At 42.2% G+C, this 23448-nt stretch overlaps 1 protein-coding gene across 1 annotated transcript; it reads left to right on the top strand.

The window, feature by feature from the left end:
• The first annotated feature begins 295 nt into the window (after positions 1 to 295).
• On the top strand, positions 296 to 23207 carry ces2b (carboxylesterase 2b). Its single transcript, XM_084452756.1, has 35 exons — positions 296 to 413; positions 1148 to 1337; positions 2564 to 2702; positions 6562 to 6695; positions 7137 to 7290; positions 7567 to 7671; positions 7846 to 7971; positions 9105 to 9248; positions 9338 to 9415; positions 9527 to 9674; positions 9841 to 9984; positions 10107 to 10179; positions 10301 to 10465; positions 10916 to 11116; positions 11352 to 11490; positions 12376 to 12509; positions 12948 to 13101; positions 13813 to 13917; positions 14092 to 14193; positions 15454 to 15597; positions 15687 to 15764; positions 15878 to 16025; positions 16192 to 16335; positions 16458 to 16530; positions 16664 to 16828; positions 17279 to 17479; positions 17715 to 17853; positions 18701 to 18834; positions 19273 to 19426; positions 20129 to 20233; positions 20408 to 20509; positions 22194 to 22341; positions 22508 to 22651; positions 22774 to 22846; positions 22962 to 23207. The coding sequence occupies exons 1-35, from the start codon at positions 347 to 349 to the stop codon at positions 23143 to 23145; spliced, it is 4638 nt and encodes a 1545-aa protein (XP_084308882.1). The 5' UTR covers positions 296 to 346; the 3' UTR covers positions 23146 to 23207.
• The last annotated feature ends 241 nt before the right edge of the window (positions 23208 to 23448 follow it).

The following is a 23448-nucleotide window of genomic DNA, read 5'->3' on the forward strand; positions in this document are numbered from 1 at the left end:
TGACTCCACAGCATTGCGAGAGTGTGCAAAAGGTAACAAGTTCTAGCCTCGGCCCATGACTAGGGAGATTTTGAGTGGATAGCGGGTAAAAGGCCACTGTGGTTTACAAGGTAGCCTCGCCTATAACGTTCCCATTTGAGCAGGGTTGTTGTTAACTTGTGTAACACCCAGTCCATCATATCCTACCCCGGTCCTACACCCACCTCCAGTGCAAAGGTGATCACTCCTATTTCAAGCGTCAGATTCCGGTTGTCATGACGTTGCTCCATTCAACATCGGTTCCTACTCTTTCTACTCTAGAATAACAAGTGTCTGGTGAGGTTGTCGACTGCTAATTCCGGCCGCCATGGAAGTCCTGAATAAGTGTCTGCTAATTTGGGTTCTATTTCTGAACATTAAAGCAGAATTGGATGGTGAGTAGGCCTATACTATATAGCCGACTAGCACATAACCTTGGTCTTCGAAGACATGAGTACCATAGGCTAGTTTTTGTGTCTATTTTCTTCCTTCTGTTGGGGTGTAATTGGATCAACGATGTTGTACGAGTGCCCGCTGTGTCGAGTAGCCTATGAGAGGCGGCGATGCACCGTGCACTGATCTGGCTTGCCTCGCCTGTGGACGTTGTATCCTAGGCTACTAACTCAGGCGGTCAGGGTCATTTGAACAAGGTACTCTGTAGTTGTTATAATTCTGCGCTTGTGTGTTTCCGAAAATAGATGAGTAGCCTAAACTACCACAGCTTCATTTTAAAGATGTGGGTTAACTTCAAATCATATCGAACTTTATTTGCATATAGCGCATTTCATACACAGAGGCAACACAATGCGCTTTACCGAGAGCAATGGGGGGTGGGCGTAGATCCCACCCCTACAGGGAAGCAAAAAAAAACAGTTTCACCCGGGGGCCAGAAAAGTGACCTGTAAAAATTCTTCCCAGACCTCTCTCAACGAGACAATCGAGCAAGCTCCTGGAAAATGTTTGTCTGTTGGCTAAGAACTATACTTGGGTTAACCCTCCACTACACCCCTGACTGTTGACATGTCTGACTGTATTTGCAACACCCTGTTTGTTAAAAAGGTGTAACCACACTATTTCCTGATTTCCTTAAAAGACAAGTTCCCCTAAAGCTGTCTCAATGTGTTTCCAGGTCCTGTGGTTCAGACCAGTCTGGGGGGGGTGAGGGGGCAGTATGTTGAGGTGAAGGGGAAGGAGACGCTGGTTCATGCCTACCTGGGCGTGCCGTTTGCCAAGCCTCCTGTGGGACCCCTGAGACTGGCCCCGCCCCAGCCTGCAGAGAGATGGGAGGGGCTGAGGGACGCCACCCAGCAGCCATTCATGTAAGCAACAAAGTCACAAACGCATATTTTTATCTTGAGGAAACCTCAAGGTTTGATAAGCCTCTACTGAACCAGGTCAGGTCAAGCTTGGCTTATGTGCGTGTCTGGCTTGTTTCTGTTCAGGACTGGTCGAACATAAGATAGTCACACAGCTGTGAATTGAAATGACATGAAATAATGTCTGATAAATTAAGATAGGTCTTGTAGTCTGGACACATCAGTTCCAATGCTTCCAATTCTAATCCAGCACAATAAGAGCGGGATAGCCAGTTAGCTCATGAGCTCACAACAACTAGCAGCAGCTTCCATAACATTAATGGTAGCGGTCAGTGGCTAAAGCAGTTACACTGATGATTCCTGTAACATTAGCTATTTTGCTGCAATTGGTTCAACTTCTGTTTCTGGACAAAGGTAAGGGATAAAAAGATTGGAGTGAAAGGATGAACGTGTGGAGGTTTGGGGTATAGTCGCATAAAGTCTTCCCCACCGGGGCCTTGAACCCCCGTCTCCCGGGTGGGAGTCCTATGCTCTCACCACTACTCTACTTGTGCAGCAGAGATAGGTTGGTTGGTTTTGGTGTCCTTCTACCAGTCCCTAGTGTGGGTTGGCGTTAGAATAAGGGTTGGGGTTAGAATAAGGGTTGGTGTTGGGACAGGATCTGACCTATAAGGCAAGGGGTAAAGGTTGGAGTGAAAGGATGAACCTGTGTGTGTTTGGGGGTATAGTCCCATAAAGTCATCCCCACTGGGACCTTGAACTCCCGTCTCCCAGGTGGCAGTCCTATGCTTTCACCGCTACTCTACTTGTGCAGTGGAGATTGGCAGGTTGATTTTGGTGTCCTTCTTTATTTTGGTGTACTGGGACTACTGCCTCTTGTGGTGCCAACAGAGAAATGCAGGTCAACATTGACTGGAGGAAGGGAGTGATAACCGGACAAATGCTATTGTAGGTGCGCTGGCTTACAGACATGCATAAAAAACCACTGCCTCTTGTGGTAGCAACATAGAACTGCAGGTCAACAACACGACGGAGGAAGGGAGGGAGTGACAACCGGACATTTGCTATCTTTGGTATGCTGGCTTACAGCCACGCACAAAAACAGTCAAGCTAATGATCTCTGATGTATAATCCACACTTTGTATTATCAGGTAGATTAGGTCTAGATGCAGTATAATGCAGTTGTTGAATGCAAATAACCTGTTCACCTCTCATTCATCTTCATTCAGGTGTGTTCAGGACAGACAGATTTCGTTGGACCTGGCCAGAAATGTTTCTTTAAAAATAGAAGTTCCCGAGGTGTCAGAAGATTGCCTGTACCTCAACATTTACACACCGGCCACAGCCTCTGAGAACACCAAGCTGCCTGTACGTCTGCACACATACATGTACATGCTGGATAATTTGTAAAGACATGTTTAAAGGAGTAGTAAAGGGAAAATCATGTTTAGCCCTGTTTTAAGGTTACTGATCATATGCAATGGTTCAGATCAAAAAGTTGACAAAACTAGCCCTTTTGAGAAAGTCTGATAATTGCTCTACCACCGTTTAGGTCATACAATGGATGTGGGTGGGCACCGTGAAAAATCATTCAAAAACATGTAAAACTCAATTTCAAAGACAAGAAGCTCACCGAGGGGGTAACTGGTGTCCGTTGGTGTTCTGACATCAAAGTATGAATCCTGTAGGGTTTTATTGATAATTTTATGAAATCCATTGACTTGTATTGATGTGACCGTTGTAGATGTGTAGATCAATCCGCAGAGTGGATTCAGGAAGCGGAACTACGGTAGCTATTGTTATTGTTTATGTTAGCTAGGCTAGCTAGTTTGCTCACTGCTAACGCTACTCTTTCGCTCACAGACAAGGAAGCCCTAGGCTACAGTTCAGAAAATGCTTATCAAAATGGCTGATCTTTAAGATTATGAATTTGATCGCGAGGAATTAGACTTTGACGGCAGCGCTTATCGTTTTGAGCCTGCCCGAGATAAAGGCATTGCGCGAGATCGGAATCAGTTCAAGTGGAAGTTTACACACGTATGTGCTGCGACTAAATATTTCTATGCTAAATATTTAAAAAAGCCTTTCCAGATGAACTGGAATCACTTCATGGTGAATTATATGTCAGAACGCATACTAACACCTTGGTGAGTTTCTTGTCTTTGAAATTGAGAGTTTAACATGTTTTTTGAATGATTTTTCACCGTGCCCACCAACCATCCATTGTATGACCAAAACTGTGGTAGAGCAATTATCAGACTTTCTCAAAAGTGCTAGTTTTGTCAACTTTTTGATCTGAACCATTGATCAACCATATGATCAACCACAGTATGATCATAAGTAACCTTAAAACAGGGCTAAACATGATTTCCCCTTTACTACTTATTTAAAGGACCACTAACACACTCAGATATAGTGATATAGTATTCCTCTAATGTCACTGAATGATCTATCTATCTACTGTATCTATCTATTTATCTAACTAACTCTATCTAACTAACTAACTATATCTAACTAACTCTAACTAACTATCTAACTCTATCTAACTAACTCTATCTAACTCCAACTATCTAACTAACTAACAAACTATCTATCTACTAACTATCTTTTTATCTATCTACCTATCTATCTAACTCTATCTAACTAACTAACTCCAACTAACTAACTCTAACTACCTCTATCGAACTAACTAACTCTATCTAACTAGCTCTATCTAACTAACTAACTCTAACTATCTAACTAATTCTATCTATCTATCTATCTATCTATCTATCTATCTATCTATCTATCTATCTATCTATCTATCTATCTATCTATCTATCTATCTATCTATCTATCTAACTAACTCTAACTAAATAGCTAACTATCTAATGCCAACTAACTAACTCTATCTAACTAACTCTATATAACTAACTAACTCCTATCTATCTATTTATCTATATATCTATCTATCTATCTATCTATCTATCTAGATCTACTGTATCTATCTATTTATCTAATGATGTGGGGAACCTTAATTAAAACCTTACTGATCAATGAATATTGAGAAGAGAAATCTTTCTGATGTTTATTTAACAAAGAATAAGCATATCAAAACACAATACAGCAACCAAGCTTTAGGCATGGTCCAATACAGTTTTGACATGTATATTATTACAAAACAGTTACGTAACAAGAATAGACGATTACAATACCGTGACAGCAGAGTAGCATGACGTTGAAGTTTAGAGAAGCGTGGACAACAGGTGTGAGCTAGCATGCTAACATGCTAGCTTGCTAAGCTAACAGCTTAAAGCTACAAAGCTACCAAGTTAATAAAGCTAATAAAGCTAACACAGTTAATAAATGCTGCTCTTCACATCAGTTGTCTCCACTTTATATATTGTTTACAGTAGGTGTGGCCAGCATGCCTGCATGTCCCATTGGACAGTAATCAGTTCCAACTTGTGATTGGTCATTCTAGGTTGTCCCTATCATGAGCGACAAGGCTTGTGCCATAAATCATATTGCCGCAGTGCCCTGCCGCAGTGGCCTGGCCACCGAATTATGCCGCATCAACCTGATCCCACCTCCAGATTAGACTAGGGGACTGACCTATATCTAATGTCTGATTAAGCAATCTTACAGCTGTTGGTGACGGCTCTTTGCTGACCAAGTAAATCGAGACCCCTCTGACCTTTTATCCACTGCTATCACCTTTGGCCGTATCTAAATATACACTGTATTAGAGACACCTAAGCAAGAATCAACTTTATATGGACAGCAATGAGACTGGTTAAGTTCTGTCCCAAAAACCCACTACAGAAACCACTTCACTAACTCTAATTAACTCTATCTAACTAAATAACTAACTAACTCTAACTAACTAACTTTAACTATATCTATCTAACTAACTCTAACTAACTAAATATATCTAACTAACTCTATCTAACTCTATCTAACTAACTCCAACTAACTATCTAACTAACTAACAAACTCTATCTAACTAACACTTACTAACTCGAATTATCTATCTACCTATCTATCTAACTCACTAACTGTATCTAACTAACTAACTCTAACTAACTACCTCTATCTAACTCACTATCTCTAGCTAACTAGCTCTATCTAACTAACTAACTCTATCTAACTAGCTCTATCTAACTAACTAACTCTAACTATCTAACTAATTCTATCTATCTATCTATCTATCTATCTATCTATCTATCTATCTATGTTTTGATGTAAATTCCTTAAACAGATTCTCAGACAGTTGGATTACCGGAAGCCATGAATCATGTGGGTTTATTAAACAATGAGTAAGCATATAGTATTACAAGACAATAGCCCAGATACAATATCTCGGCTGTATACAATTTGACAGTGTTATGAAAAATATTACAATACCGTACAGAGTGTTGTCGCCAGGGAGATGAGTAGCACAGTTGATGATGCAACAGGTTGAGTTAACAAGAAACAATGCTAACTAGAAACAATGCTAAGCTGAGAGCTAGGAGCTAAGCTAAGCAGCGTGCTAGGGTAAAACAGCGCTGAGGCTATAGTCTGTTGGCTCTTAAATATACTCCTTAACCAGGAGGTGGGGGCTTGTCATGTGATGGTGATCTAATCATTTTGTCAATCAGCCAGGTCAAGATTAGATTGTTGCTGGGGAAATTTGACCATATCTAATGTCGAGTTGGCTAATCCTAGCAGCTGTTTACTCCTCAGAAGAGCTGGTCAGCAGAGAAATGCATCCAAGAGCATTCCCTATTAGGCCTCAAGGCTGTGTAGCTATTTAAATCACTGTGTCCAGGGCCTAGGCGAAAGGTTATCAGAGTTCACTAACTGAAACCCACGTCACTCTCTATCTAACTAACTCTTAACTAAATAGCTAACTAACTATCTAACTCCAACTAACTAACTCTATCTAACTAACTAACTCTATATAACTAACTCCTATCTATCTATCTATCTATCTATCTATCTATCTATCTATCTATCTATCTATCTATCTATCTATCTATCTATCTATCTATCTATCTATCTATCTACTGTATCTATCTATCTATCTATCTGTCTGTCTGTCTGTCTGTCTGTCTGTCTGTCTAATTAACAAACTAACTCTATCTATCTATCTATCTATCTATCTATCTATCTATCTATCTATCTATCTATCTATCTATCTATCTATCTATCTATCCGTCTATCTATCCGTCTATCTATCCTGACTGTAGCTTGTGCTCCCCAGGTGATGTTCTGGATCCATGGCGGGGGATTTAGCGTGGGTTCTGCATCAATGTACGATGGTTCTACTCTGGCTGCCTACCAGGATGTGGTGGTGGTGCTGGTCCAGTACCGTCTGGGGATGCTGGGATTCATTAGGTACAGTAAGAATTAACCTGTCACTTGGGGGTCACTTGAGAATCAGTATCCCCTGTATGGTCCAAGGGCAACTTTCTACCCCAATTGCAGTCTTTACCAAACCCCTTCAAATTAAAACACATTCCAGTTGAGTTCAGCCTACTCCACAGCTGTTCCTAAGAGATGACTTGTTAGCATTAATAGAATAACTCTGAAACAAGTTTCCACGTAGAACCTCAGGGTTCCAGATAAAACCATTTTCAACTCTCTAAAAGAGCTGTTTGTAACTGTAAATATGTATTTCTGACCTACAATGTACCCTTGACCTACTGTACAAAGTAGCACCCTTTTTAAGAGTGTATAATTTCCAGGAGTATCAAGTGAAATTCACTCAAGGAAGAAAACATTGGGTCAGTGTGTGACAGCAGCTTTCTCTGTGTTGTCCTGTCTGTTTCTCTGCAGCACTGGAGACCAGCACCTCCCAGGGAACGTGGGTCTCATGGACCAGGTGGAGGGCCTGCGCTGGGTCCAACAACACATCCACAACTTCGGGGGTGACCCTGATTCTGTTACTATATTTGGGGAGTCTGCTGGTGGAGTGAGCGTATCCCTACTGGTGAGGATACACACATACCTTTCCACAAGTTCAAAATACCACACCAACAACTGAGAACATTAAGGAGTTTACTGGAAGGAACGGAATGAATGGTTTACAAACTACTGAATGACAATGAATAAACTGAATGAATGGGCTGAGGAAGTGTATCCAGGCAAGAGTCTCTGGGTATGGCAGATGAGTGCCTTGGGTTATCTGCCGGGCTTCTCGGGGCTCAGCATACCCCCCCCCCCCCCACCGTGCAGCCTTTGACATTGACTTCTTTCTTCATGCCAGCTTCTCTCTCCACTGTCTTCTGGCTTGTTCCATGGGGCCATAGCAGAGAGTGGAACTGCTGGAATGGATTCACTCTTAAGCCCCGATCCTCTATCTCTAGCCCAGGTACAGTCAAACATGGCTCTCCCACCAAATACAGTTTTACAAGAGGGATTTGAGATGCTATTTGGTAGAATAAACATCACATACTCTTTATGGATTGCAATTACATATCAACGATACATGCATAGCAATACCCCTACACCCATGCTGTGCGTGTTCACTACTCTTGTCTTACAGATGGTAGCAAACATATCTGGATGTGACAGTAGCAGCACAGAGAAGATTTCTGACTGTGTGATGCAGCTCAGTGTTGATGCAATTCTGACATTCCAGAAAGATGCAATTCTGACATTCCAGAAAGAGGTGGGCTATTGTGGGTATCATATTTAAACGACAATGCTCGTTTTTGACAACCTGGACCTTATTTACGACATATTATAAGACGTTTGACTCACCGAGATCACTTTGGTGTAGTTCGGAGGCATGTAGAAGAAATTTAAAATCCAGCGCGAGCTAGTTGTGCTAGTTGTGCTTACATAGAGCATAGGCTTGTTGTGGTTTTTCACATGCCTCTGTAATATGATCTTTAGAAACGTCTTTCGAAGTGAAATAGCTTCCTCACTTGCTCCAGCACGCATGCGCACAGCGCGCAATCGTTGCTCCAGCACGCTGTGCGCATGCGTGCTGGAGCAAGTGAGGAAGCTATTTCGTGTCTAAAGACGTTTCTAAAGATCATATTACAGAGGCATGTGATAAACCACAATAGGCCTATGCTCTATGTAAGCAACACTAGCGATTCATTAAGACAGATTGATGAAAACAACCGTTTCGCGGCAGAAAATAGATTTTTAGAAACTGCATTCTAAGTGCCCCGACCACCGCCATTACATGGATATACTGGCTCGCGCTGGATTTTAAATATCTTCTACTGTACATGCCTCCGAACTACACCAAAGTGATCTCGTTGAGTCAAACGTCTTATAATATGTCGTAAATAAGGTCCAGGTTGTCAAAAACGAGCATTGTCCTTTAAGTGCTAAAGTCTCAAACATTAGCTAAGTTTTGTTGAGATTATGATGATGATGATGGTGTTGATGATGAGATGCTGGCGGTGATGATGATGATGATGATGATCATGGTGGTGATGATGATGATGGTGGTGGTGGTGGTGGTGGTGGTTGTGGTGGCGATGATGATGATGATCATGGTTGTTGTGTTAATGGTGGTGGTGGGGGTGATGATGGTGGCTGTGTTGATATGTGAGGTAGGGTTAAACCCATGGATTTAGTATCCCAGGGAACAGACAGGATATGGACTAGGGTTGCATGTAACTTCTTCTGAGTATTCGAGAATGAAGAATTTTTTAATGAAAGCTAATGGTCTTTTACTCCTGTTGCAAAGAGGGATATGGGATTGTTGTGTGGTGATGACATGCCTCTTATTTTGTCCAGAGAAACCTGATTATTCTTGTTGCTTTACCACGTTGTCCTTTTCAGAAGCAGATGTTGTTTTTTGGTGTGGTTGTTGATGGGCAGTACTTGCCCAAGTCGGTGGATACAATTTTCCAAAACCATGAGATGCACAAGGTGCCCATTGTAGTTGGAGTCAATAATGACGAAGGTGGTTGGCTATTATCGCGGGTGAGTTGACTCTTGATAAATGCTTGGTATTCTAGTATCTTGGTTTCACTGATTTGACCGATCACAACATACCCCTTCTCTTTCCATAGTTCTTGGCTCCTCCAGGATGGGAGGATGGAATGGACCGGGAACAGGTCATGCCTGTGTTTGGATGGTTGTACCCTAATGTAAGAGATGACAGGATGATTACTGAGATGACATTGGGTGATGACTAAACGGCACAGCACAACATGTTCATTTTCTATGTCAGAAGAGGCTAAGTGTTCTCTCTCATCTAGTCCAAAGAAGAATGGATAACAGAGCTGATAGCAAACGAATACCTGGGAACCACTGGAGATCGGCTGAAGATCAGACATGGATACACCCAGCTCATCGGAGACTTAATTTTCACCATTCCTGTCATTAAGACAGCGAATGCTCACAGAGGTAAGACCAAGGAGTTTCTGTTAAGACTCAATAATACCAACAAAACCATCACTCAAGATTGTCTTTGTGCATACACTGTCATATACACTATACCATAATATTACCACATATGAAATGTAATCTCCAGAGAGATGAACATGCCTAACCTGGCCTCCTCCCCCAACAGATGCAGGGGCTGCTGTCTACCTGTATGAGTTGCAGGAGCCTCCCAGCGTGTTGAGGAAGATAAGGCCAAGTTTTGTGGGGGTAGACCACGGAGATGACGTTTTTTATGTCTTTGGATTCTGCTTAACGCAGTCCCATATGGATGGTAAATGAATCTCAACCTTGTATATCCTTTGCATACACCTGTGCTGAAACCAGTAGCATATTAGCAGCTTTCTTTCCTCTAAAGACCAGTATCACACTGACTCTCTCTCTTCTGTCTCCCAGGCCGATGCTCAGAGGATGATGAACAGCTCAGCGTGACCATTATGAAATACTGGGGCAACTTTGCTCATACAGGGTAGGACCCTGCTGCTTCGCCTTTCCTGGCACAGCATTATGTTTTTCTTGTCTTTCTTTTCATGTTCTGTTGTGTGTGTGTGTGTGTGTGTGTGTGTGTGTGTGTGTGTGTGTGCGCACAGTAACCCTAACGGAGCTGGTCTGGCGCAGTGGCCACAGTACGGAGCAGAGGGAGATTACTTGGGGATTGGTCTGGAGCAGGTACCTGGTCAGAACCTGAAGAGAGAGCGCTTCAACTTCATGACCCAGACCCTCCCGGAGAAGATCCGTCAGGCCAGAAAGAAGATGTAGGATTCACTCTCAGACTGTTAACCTAATCATACCTGATGTTAGACAAGAGATCAATGTCATATTGAGGATAGGACGGTCCCAGTTAACTGCTTATTAACAAATCTTCAAACCACAATGTGGAACAAATTGCTATAGACCATAGACTGCCTTCGAAACATGTAGTGGTCTGTGCAAGTGTAACCCAGTTGAGTTGGATAAACTCACTCCACTAGTGTAATTATTGTCTGGCTGTGTCACCAAATAGCTAACGTTTCCGTGGTTAGAATGGCGGTCGGGAATCACAGAGGACCCGAGTTTGAGACCTAGTGTGGGCAAAGTATGGTGCCTTGGAAAAAACAACGCAGCCAGTTGCAGTACCAATAACAAGTCGCTAAATGTCTGATATGTGTGGAAATTCCACTATAAAAGTCACAGACTAAACCCATGATATTTTTTCCCCTCCACAGACCAGAAACTGGCCCTGTGGTCCACACCAGTCTAGGGGGGGTGAGGGGGCAGTATGTTGAGGTGAAGGGGAAGGAGACGCTGGTTCATGCCTACCTGGGCGTGCCGTTTGCCAAGCCTCCTGTGGGACCCCTGAGACTGGCCCCGCCCCAGCCTGCAGAGAGATGGGAGGGGCTGAGGGACGCCACCCAGCAGCCATTCATGTAAGACCCAGCAAAGTCACAAACACATCTTTTCATCTTGAGGAAGCCTCTGGTTTGATCAGCCTCTACTAACAATCAGATGAGATTGAAAGTAATACGGCCAGTGTCAAGATAATGATCTCTGATGTGCAGTATAATCCACACTTTATATTGTCAGGTAGATTAGGTCTAGATGCAGTATAATGCAGTTGTGGAATGAAAATAACCTGTTCACCTTTCATTCATCTTCATTCAGGTGTGTTCAGGACAGGCAGATTTCATTTGACCTGGCCGGAAATCTTTCTTTAAAAGTAGAAGTTCCCGAGGTGTCAGAAGATTGCCTGTACCTCAACATTTACACGCCGGCCACAGCCTCTGAGAACACCAAGCTGCCTGTACGTCTGCAGACACACCAGTGAAACATGCTGGGTCATTTTCAGAGACATGTTTAAAGGCCCACTAACACACAAAGATATTGTAATATAGTATTCCTCTAATGTCTTTCTAATCTATCTCTTTCAAATCTATATATCTATCTAACTAACTAACTAACTAACTAACTAACTAACTAACTAACTAACTAACTATCTAACTAATTCTAACTCTAACTATGTATCTATCTATCTTATCTATCCATCTATCTATCTATCTAGCTAACTATATCTAACTTACTAACTCTAACTAACTAACTCTAACTAACTAAATAACTAACTGACTCTAACTAAATCTATCTATGTAACTCGAACTAACTAACCCTCCCTATCTAACTAACTCTAACTAACTGACTATATCTAACTAACTCTATCTATCTATCTAGCTAACTATATCTAATTTATTAACTCTAACTAAATAACTAACTAACTATCTAACTATCTCTATCTAACTAACTCTATCTAACTAACGAACTAACTCTATATATATATTTATCTAACTATATCTAACTCTAACTAACTAACTGAGTCTATCTAACTAACTAAATCTATCCATCTATCTAACTCTAACTAACTAACCCTATCTAACTAACTCTATCTGACTCTATCTAACTAACTCTATCTAACTAACTAACTCTATCTCTATCTATCTAACTCTAACTATCTAACTAATTCTAACTCTATCTAACTATGTATGTATCTATCTATATATCTTTATCTATCTAACTAACTAACTCTATCTAACTAACTAACTATCTAACTAACTCCTATCTATCTAATCTATCTATCTAATCTATCTATAATCTATCTATCTAATCAATCATCCTGACTGTAGCTTGTGCTCCCCAGGTGATGTTCTGGATCCATGGCGGGGGATTTAGCGTGGGTTCTGCATCAATGTACGATGGTTCTACTCTGGCTGCCTACCAGGATGTGGTGGTGGTGCTGGTCCAGTACCGTCTGGGGATGCTGGGGTTCATTAGGTACAGTAAGAATGGACCCGTTACTTAGGTTCACATGAGAATCAGAATCCCCTGTATGGTCCAAGGGCAACTTTCTACCGAAATTGCAGTCTTTACCAAACCCCTTCAAATAAAAACGCATTACAGTTGAGTTCAGCCTAATCCACAGCTGTTCCTAAGAGATGACTTGTTAGCATAGAATAACTCTCTGAAACAAGTTTCCACATAGAACCTCAGGGTTCCAGATAAAACCATTTTCAACTCTCTAAAAGAGCTGTTTGTAACTGTAAATATGTATTTCTGACCTACAATGTACCCTTGACCTACTGTACAAAGTAGCACCCTTTTTAAGAGTGTATAATTTCCAGGAGTATCAAGTGAAATTCACTCAAGGAAGAAAACATTGGGTCAGTGTGTGACAGCAGCTTTCTCTGTGTTGTCCTGTCTGTTTCCCTGCAGCACTGGAGACCAGAACCTCCCAGGGAATGTGGGTCTCATGGACCAGGTGGAGGGCCTGCGCTGGGTCCAACAACACATCCACAACTTCGGGGGTGACCCTGATTCTGTTACTATATTTGGGGAGTCTGCTGGTGGAGTGAGCGTATCCCTACTGGTGAGGATACACACACACACACACACACTTTTCCACAAGTTCAAAAGACCACACCAACAACTGAGAATGTTAAGGAGGTTTATTGGAAGGAACGGAATGAATGGTTGACAAACTAATGAATGACAATTAATAAACTGAATGAATGGGCTGAGGTAGTGTATCCAGGCAAGAGTCTCTGGGTATGGCAGATGAGTGCCTTGGGTTATCTGCCGGGCTTCTCGGGGCTCAGCAGCCCCCCCCCCCCCCCCATGGTACCTGGATAGCAGATAGAGGAGCTCGAGAGCAGAGGAGGAGATCAGGAGGGGGTGGGACGCAAAAGACAGAACAGGTAGGTTAGGCAGGTTTATATTCATGGGTTTCAAATGTAGTCCTAGAACTGCCATGTTGGAGACCAACAGGTGTTTCAAATGAATGAATTAGTTCTACTGCATAGGATTCTATGCAGTAGAGTCAATCAGATAAATTGAAACACCTGTGTTGGTCCCCAATATGGCAGGTCTAGGACTACATCTGAAACCCATGAATACTGTGGATAATGGGCAGGAAGCTACCTCATAGGCACAGTGGTACAGATATATCTACTTGGGTGGACTGGCAGCGTTGCTAGCTGCGTCTGGTTTGATTGATGACTTTCTCCTCCCGAACCTCAGTTATTTTAATTCCATATATGGACCGTGCAGCCTTTGACATTGACTTCTTTCTTCATGCCAGCTTCTCTCTCCACTGTCTTCTGGCTTGTTCCATGGGGCCATAGCAGAGAGTGGAACTGCTGGAATGGAGGCACTCTTAAGCCCCGATCCTCTATCTCTAGCCCAGGTACAGTCGAACATGGCTCTCCCACCAAATACAGTTTTACAAGAGGGATTTGAGATGCTATTTGGTAGAATAAACATCACATACTCTTTATGGATTGCAATTACATATCAACGATACATGCATAGCAATACCCCTACACCCATGCTGTGCGTGTTCACTACTCTTGTCTTACAGATGGTAGCAAACATATCTGGATGTGACAGTAGCAGCACAGAGAAGATTTCTGACTGTGTGATGCAGCTCAGTGTTGATGCAATTCTGACATTCCAGAAAGAGGTGGGCTATTCTGGGTATCATATTTAAGTGCTAAAGTCTCAAACATTAGCTAAGTTTTGTTGAGATTATAATGATGATGATGGGAAAATGCATGTTTAGCCCTGTTTTAAGGTTACTTATGATCATATACAATGGTTCAGATCAAAACATTGACAAAACTAGCACTTTTGAGAGTGATAATTGCTCTACCACCGTTTTGGTCATACAATGGATGTGGGTGGACACCGTGAAAAATCATTAAAAAAACATGTTAAACTCAATTTCAAAGACAAGAAACTCACCGAGGTGTTAGTTGGCGTCTGACATATAATTCGCCGTAAAGTGAGGTTCTAGTTCATCTGGAAAGGCTTTTTAAAATATTTAGCATAGAACTATTTAGTCGCAGCACATACGTGTGTAAACTTCCGCAAACTAGGTAGCCTAGCAACATAAACAATAACAATAGCTACCATAAGTAGTTCCGCTTCCTGAATCCCCTCTGCGGATTGATCTACACATCTTCAACGGTTGCGTCAATACAAGTCAATTGATTTCATAAAATGGTCAATAAAACCCTACAGGATTCATACTTTGCGGCGAATTTGATGTCAGAACACCAACGGACACCAATTACCCCCTCGGTGAGCTTCTTGTCTTTGAAATCGAGAGTTTAACATGTTTTTGAAATATTTTTCAAGGTGCCCACCCACATCCATTGTATGACCAAAACGGTGGTAGAGCAATTATCAACTTTCTCAAAAGTGCTAGTTTTGTCAACGTTTTGATCTGAACCATTGTATATGATCTATCTATCTAGCTTAACCTTAAAACAGGGCTAAACATGCATTTTCCCTTTACTACTCCTTTAATACAGGGCTAAACATGCATTTTCCCTTTACTACTCCTTTAAGATGGTCATGGTGGTAGTGATGATGATCATGGTGGTGGTGATGGTGATGATCATGGTTGTTGTGTTAATGGTGGTGGTGGGGGTGATGATGATGCTGATGATGATGACGATGGTGATGATGGCTGTGTTGATATGTGAGGTAGGGTTAAACCCATGGATTTAGTATCCCAGGGAACAGACAGGATATGGACTAGGGTTGCATGTAACTTCTTCTGAGTATTCGAGAATGAAGAATTTTTTAATGAAAGCTAATGGTCTTTTACTCCTGTTGCAAAGAGGGATATGGGATTGTTGTGTGGTGATGACATGCCTCTTATTTTGTCCAGAGAAACCTGATTATTCTTGTTGCTTTACCACGTTGTCCTTTTCAGAAGCAGATGTTGTTTTTTGGTGTGGTTGTTGATGGGCAGTACTTGCCCAAGTCGGTGGATACAATTTTCCAAAACCATGAGATGCACAAGGTGCCCATTGTAGTTGGAGTCAATAATGACGAAGGTGGTTGGCTATTATCGCGGGTGAGTTGACTCTTGATAAATGCTTGGTATTCTAGTATCTTGGTTTCACTGATTTGACCAATCACAACATACCCCTTCTCTTTCCATAGTTCTTGGCTCCTCCAGGATGGGAGGATGGAATGGACCGGGAACAGGTCATGCCTGTGTTTGGATGGTTGTACCCTAATGTAAGAGATGACAGGATGATTACTGAGATGACATTGGGTGATGACTAAACAGCACAGCACAACATGTTCATTTTCTATGTCAGAAGAGGCTAAGTGTTCTCTCTCTCATCTAGTCCAAAGAAGAATGGATAACAGAGCTGATTGCAAACGAATACCTGGGAACCACTGGAGATCGGCTGAAGATCAGACATGGATACACCCAGCTCATCGGAGACTTAATTTTCACCATTCCTGTCATTAAGACAGCGAATGCTCACAGAGGTAAGACCAAGGAGTTTCTGTTAAGACTCAATAATACCAACAAAACCATCACTCAAGATTGTCTTTGTGCATACACTGTCATATACACTATACCATAATATTACCACATATGAAATGTAATCTCCAGAAAGATGAACATGCCTAACCTGGCCTCCTCCCCCAACAGATGCAGGGGCTGCTGTCTACCTGTATGAGTTGCAGGAGCCTCCCAGCGTGTTGAGGAAGATGAGGCCAAGTTTTGTGGGGGTAGACCACGGAGATGAAATTTTATATGTCTTTGGATTCTGCTTAATGCAGTCCCATATGGATGGTAAATGAATCTCAACCTTGTATATCCTTTGCATACACCTGTGCTGAAACCAGTAGCATATTAGCAGCTTTCTTACCTCTAAAGACCAGTATCACACTGACTCTCTCTCTTCTGTCTCCCAGGCCGATGCTCAGAGGATGATGAACAGCTCAGCGTGACCATTATGAAATACTGGGGCAACTTTGCTCATACAGGGTAGGACCCTGCTGCTTCGCCTTTCCTGGCACAGCATTATGTTTTTCTTGTCTTTCTTTTCATGTTCTGTTGTGTGTGTGTGTGTGTGTGTGTGTGTGTGTGTGTGCGTGTGTGTGTGTGTGTGTGCGCACAGTAACCCTAACGGAGCTGGTCTGGCGCAGTGGCCACAGTACGGAGCAGAGGGAGATTACTTGGGGATTGGTCTGGAGCAGGTACCTGGTCAGAACCTGAAGAGAGAGCGCTTCAACTTCATGACCCAGACCCTCCCGGAGAAGATCCGTCAGGCCAGAAAGAAGATGTAGGATTCACTCTCAGACTGTTAACCTAATCATACCTGATGTTAGACAAGAGATCAATGTCATATTGAGGATAGGACGGTCCCAGTTAACTGCTTATTAACAAATCTTCAAACCACAATGTGGAACAAATTGCTATAGACCATAGACTGCCTTCGAAACATGTAGTGGTCTGTGCAAGTGTAACCCAGTTGAGTTGGATAAACTCACTCCACTAGTGTAATTATTGTCTGGCTGTGTCACCAAATAGCTAACGTTTCCGTGGTTAGAATGGCGGTCGGGAATCACAGAGGACCCGAGTTTGAGACCTAGTGTTGTCAAAGTAGGGTGCCTTGGAAAAAACAACGCAGCCAGTTGCAGTACCAATAACAAGTCGCTAAATGTCTGATATGTGTGGAAATTCCACTATAAAAGTCACAGACTAAACCCATGATATTTTTTCCCCTCCACAGACCAGAAACTGGCCCTGTGGTCCACACCAGTCTAGGGGGGGTGAGGGGGCAGTATGTTGAGGTGAAGGGGAAGGAGACGCTGGTTCATGCCTACCTGGGCGTGCCGTTTGCCAAGCCTCCTGTGGGACCCCTGAGACTGGCCCCGCCCCAGCCTGCAGAGAGATGGGAGGGGCTGAGGGACGCCACCCAGCAGCCATTCATGTAAGACCCAGCAAAGTCACAAACACATCTTTTAATCTTGAGGAAGCCTCTGGTTTGATCAGCCTCTACTAACAATCAGATGAGATTGAAAGTAATACGGCCAGTGTCAAGATAATGATCTCTGATGTGCAGTATAATCCACACTTTATATTGTCAGGTAGATTAGGTCTAGATGCAGTATAATGCAGTTGTGGAATGAAAATAACCTGTTCACCTTTCATTCATCTTCATTCAGGTGTGTTCAGGACAGGCAGATTTCATTTGACCTGGCCGGAAATCTTTCTTTAAAAGTAGAAGTTCCCGAGGTGTCAGAAGATTGCCTGTACCTCAACATTTACACGCCGGCCACAGCCTCTGAGAACACCAAGCTGCCTGTACGTCTGCAGACACACCAGTGAAACATGCTGGGTCATTTTCAGAGACATGTTTAAAGGCCCACTAACACACTCAGATATTGTAATATAGTATTCCTCTAATGTCTTTCTAATCTATCTCTTTCAAATCTATTTATCTATCTATCTAACTAACTAACTAACTAACTAACTAACTATCTAACTAATTCTAACTCTAACTATGTATCTATCTATCTTATCTAGCTAACTATATCTAACTTACTAACTCTAACTAACTAACTCTAACTAACTAAATAACTAACTAACTATATCTAACTCTAACTAACTGACTCTAACTAAATCTATCTATGTAACTCGAACTAACTAACCCTCCCTATCTAACTAACTCTAACTAACTGACTATATCTAACTAACTCTATCTATCTAGCTAACTATATCTAACTTATTAACTCTAACTAAATAACTATCTAACTATCTCTATCTAACTAACTCTATCTAACTAACGAACTAACTCTATATATATATTTATCTAACTATATCTAACTCTAACTAACTGAGTCTATCTAACTAACTAAATCTATCCATCTATCTAACTCTAACTAACTAACCCTATCTAACTAACTCTATCTAACTAACTCTATCTAACTAACTAACTCTATCTCTATCTATCTAACTCTAACTATCTAACTAATTCTAACTCTATCTAACTATGTATGTATCTATCTATATATCTTTATCTATCTAACTAACTCTATCTAACTAACTAACTAACTATCTAACTAACTCCTATCTATCTAATCTATCTATCTAATCTATCTATAATCTATCTATCTAATCAATCATCTTGACTGTAGCTTGTGCTCCCCAGGTGATGTTCTGGATCCATGGCGGGGGATTTAGCGTGGGTTCTGCATCAATGTACGATGGTTCTACTCTGGCTGCCTACCAGGATGTGGTGGTGGTGCTGGTCCAGTACCGTCTGGGGATGCTGGGGTTCATTAGGTACAGTAAGAATGGACCCGTTACTTAGGTTCACATGAGAATCAGAATCCCCTGTATGGTCCAAGGGCAACTTTCTACCGAAATTGCAGTCTTTACCAAACCCCTTCAAATAAAAACGCATTACAGTTGAGTTCAGCCTAATCCACAGCTGTTCCTAAGAGATGACTTGTTAGCATAGAATAACTCTCTGAAACAAGTTTCCACATAGAACCTCAGGGTTCCAGATAAAACCATTTTCAACTCTCTAAAAGAGCTGTTTGTAACTGTAAATATGTATTTCTGACCTACAATGTACCCTTGACCTACTGTACAAAGTAGCACCCTTTTTAAGAGTGTATAATTTCCAGGAGTATCAAGTGAAATTCACTCAAGGAAGAAAACATTGGGTCAGTGTGTGACAGCAGCTTTCTCTGTGTTGTCCTGTCTGTTTCCCTGCAGCACTGGAGACCAGAACCTCCCAGGGAATGTGGGTCTCATGGACCAGGTGGAGGGCCTGCGCTGGGTCCAACAACACATCCACAACTTCGGGGGTGACCCTGATTCTGTTACTATATTTGGGGAGTCTGCTGGTGGAGTGAGCGTATCCCTACTGGTGAGGATACACACACACACACACTTTTCCACGAGTTCAAAAGACCACACCAACAACTGAGAATGTTAAGGAGGTTTATTGGAAGGAACGGAATGAATGGTTGACAAACTAATGAATGACAATTAATAAACTGAATGAATGGGCTGAGGTAGTGTATCCAGGCAAGAGTCTCTGGGTATGGCAGATGAGTGCCTTGGGTTATCTGCCGGGCTTCTCGGGGCTCAGCAGCCCCCCCCCCCATGGTACCTGGATAGCAGATAGAGGAGCTCGAGAGCAGAGGAGGAGATCAGGAGGGGGTGGGACGCAAAAGACAGAACAGGTGGGTTAGGCAGGTTTATATTCATGGGTTTCAAATGTAGTCCTAGAACTGCCATGTTGGAGACCAACAGGTGTTTCAAATGAATGAATTAGTTCTACTGCATAGAATTCTGAGCAGTAGAGTCAATCAGATAAATTGAAACACCTGTGTTGGTCCCCAATATGGCAGGTCTAGGACTACATTTGAAACCCATGAATACTGTGGATAATGGGCAGGAAGCTACCTCATAGGAACAGTGGTACAGATATATCTACTTGGGTGGACTGGCAGCGTTGCTAGCTGCGTCTGGTTTGATTGATGACTTTCTCCTCCCGAACCTCAGTTATTTTAATTCCATATATGGACCGTGCAGCCTTTGACATTGACTTCTTTCTTCATGCCAGCTTCTCTCTCCACTGTCTTCTGGCTTGTTCCATGGGGCCATAGCAGAGAGTGGAACTGCTGGAATGGAGGCACTCTTAAGCCCCGATCCTCTGCCTATAGCCCAGGTACAGTCAAACATGGCTCTCCCACCAAATACAGTTTTACAAGAGGGATTTGAGATGCTATTTGGTAGAATAAACATCACATACTCTTTATGGATTGCAATTACATATCAACGATACATGCATAGCAATACCCCTACACCCATGCTGTGCGTGTTCACTACTCTTGTCTTACAGATGGTAGCAAACATATCTGGATGTGACAGTAGCAGCACAGAGAAGATATCTGACTGTGTGATGCAGCTCAGTGTTGATGCGATTCTGACATTCCAGAAAGAGGTGGGCTATTCTGGGTATCATATTTAAGTGCTAAAGTCTCAAACATTAGCTAAGTTTTGTTGAGATTATAATGATGATGATGGGAAAATGCATGTTTAGCCCTGTTTTAAGGTTACTTATGATCATATACAATGGTTCAGATCAAAACATTGACAAAACTAGCACTTTTGAGAGTCTGATAATTGCTCTACCACCGTTTTGGTCATACAATGGATGTGGGTGGACACCGTGAAAAATCATTCAAAAAACATGTTAAACTCAATTTCAAAGACAAGAAACTCACCGAGGTGTTAGTTGGCGTCTGACATATAATTCGCCGTAAAGTGAGGTTCTAGTTCATCTGGAAAGGCTTTTTAAAATATTTAGCATAGAACTATTTAGTCGCAGCACATACGTGTGTAAACTTCCGCAAACTAGGTAGCCTAGCAACATAAACAATAACAATAGCTACCATAAGTAGTTCCGCTTCCTGAATCCCCTCTGCGGATTGATCTACACATCTTCAACGGTTGCGTCAATACAAGTCAATTGATTTCATAAAATGGTCAATAAAACCCTACAGGATTCATACTTTGCGGCGAATTTGATGTCAGAACACCAACGGACACCAATTACCCCCTCGGTGAGCTTCTTGTCTTTGAAATCGAGAGTTTAACATGTTTTTGAAATATTTTTCAAGGTGCCCACCCACATCCATTGTATGACCAAAACGGTGGTAGAGCAATTATCAACTTTCTCAAAAGTGCTAGTTTTGTCAACGTTTTGATCTGAACCATTGTATATGATCTATCTATCTAGCTTAACCTTAAAACAGGGCTAAACATGCATTTTCCCTTTACTACTCCTTTAATACAGGGCTAAACATGCATTTTCCCTTTACTACTCCTTTAAGATGGTCATGGTGGTAGTGATGATGATCATGGTGGTGGTGATGGTGATGATCATGGTTGTTGTGTTAATGGTGGTGGTGGGGGTGATGATGATGCTGATGATGATGACGATGGTGATGATGGCTGTGTTGATATGTGAGGTAGGGTTAAACCCATGGATTTAGTATCCCAGGGAACAGACAGGATATGGACTAGGGTTGCATGTAACTTCTTCTGAGTATTCGAGAATGAAGAACTTTTGAATAAAAGCTAATGGTCTTTTACTCCTGTTGCAAAGAGGGATGTGGGATTGTTGTGTGGTGATGACATGTCTCTTATTTTGTCCAGAGAAACCTGATTATTCTTGTTGCTTTACCACATTGTCCTTTTCAGAATCCGATGTTTTATGGTGTGGTTGTTGATGGGCAGTACTTGCCCAAGTCAGTGGCTGCAATTTTCCAAAACCATGAGATGCACAAGGTGCCCGTTGTAGTTGGAGTCAATAATGACGAAGGTGGTTGGCTATTATCGCGGGTGAGTTGACTCTTGATGAATGCTTGGTATTCTAGTATCTTGGTTTCACTGATTTTACCGATCACAACATACCCCTTCTCTTTCCATAGTTGTTTGCTCCTCCAGGATGGGAGGAGGATGGAATGGACCGGGAACAGGTCATACCTGTGCTTGGATTGTTGTACCCTAATGTAAGAGATGACAGGATGATTACTGAGATGACATTGGGTGATAACTAAACAGTACAGCACAACATGTTAATTTTCTATGTCAGAAGAGGCTAAGTGTTCTCTCTCATCTAGTCCAAAGAAGAATGGATAACAGAGCTGATAGCAAACGAATACCTGGGAACCACTGGAGATCGGCTGAAGATCAGACATGGATACACCCAGCTCATCGGAGACTTAATGTTCACCATTCCTATCATTAAGACAGCGAATGCCCACAGAGGTAAGACCAAGGAATTTCTGGTAAGACTCAATAATACCAACAAAACCATCACTCAAGATTGTCTTGGTGCATACACTGTCATATACACTATACCATAATATTACCACATATGAAATGTAATCTCCAGAGAGATGAAGATGCCTAACCTGGCCTCCTCCCCCAACAGATGCAGGGGCTGCTGTCTACCTGTATGAGTTGCAGGAGCCTCCCAGCGTGTTGAGGAAGATAAGGCCAAGTTTTGTGGGGGTAGACCACGGAGATGACATTTTATATGTCTTTGGATTCTGCTTAACGCAGTCCCATATGGATGGTAAATGAATCTCAACCTTGTATATCCTTTGAATACACCTGTGCTGAAACCAGTAGCATATTAGCAGCTTTCTTACCTCTAAAGACCAGTATCACACTGACTCTCTCTCTTCTGTCTCCCAGGCCGATGCTCAGAGGATGATGAACAGCTCAGCGTGACCATTATGAAATACTGGGGCAACTTTGCTCATACAGGGTAGGACCCTGCTGCTTCGCCTTTCCTGGCACAGCATTATGTTTTTCTTGTCTTTCTTTTCATGTTCTGGTGTGTGTGTGTGTGTGTGTGTGTGTGTGTGTGTGTGTGCGCACAGTAACCCTAACGGAGCTGGTCTGGCGCAGTGGCCACAGTACGGAGCAGAGGGAGATTACTTGGGGATTGGTCTGGAGCAGGTACCTGGTCAGAACCTGAAGAGAGAGCGCTTCAACTTCATGACCCAGACCCTCCCGGAGAAGATCCGTCAGACCAGAGAGAAGATGAAACACAGTGAGCTGTGAGCTCAAAAACTCCCTCCAGGCACCATATTGAATTTCCAAGCTGTGACAGAATGATTTCTCCTAGATCAGGGGTGTCAAACTCAAATACACAGTGGGCCAAAATTTAAACTTGAACAAAGTCGCGGGCCAACATTGAACAAATTAAAATTTTAATATGGACCCAAACAAGTTTTGCTGTAAGATTGAATATGGAACAAGCAACGCTTATTACCATACAATATAGGCTATAACTTAATAGTGCAGACATGCAAAATCGAATTTCAAATAAAAAACACATCAATGGCATTCATTTATAAAATAAAA

Source organism: Borostomias antarcticus (genome assembly GCF_949987555.1).
Source record: "Borostomias antarcticus genome assembly, chromosome: 18".
Classification (NCBI taxonomy): Eukaryota; Metazoa; Chordata; class Actinopteri; order Stomiiformes; family Stomiidae; genus Borostomias; species Borostomias antarcticus.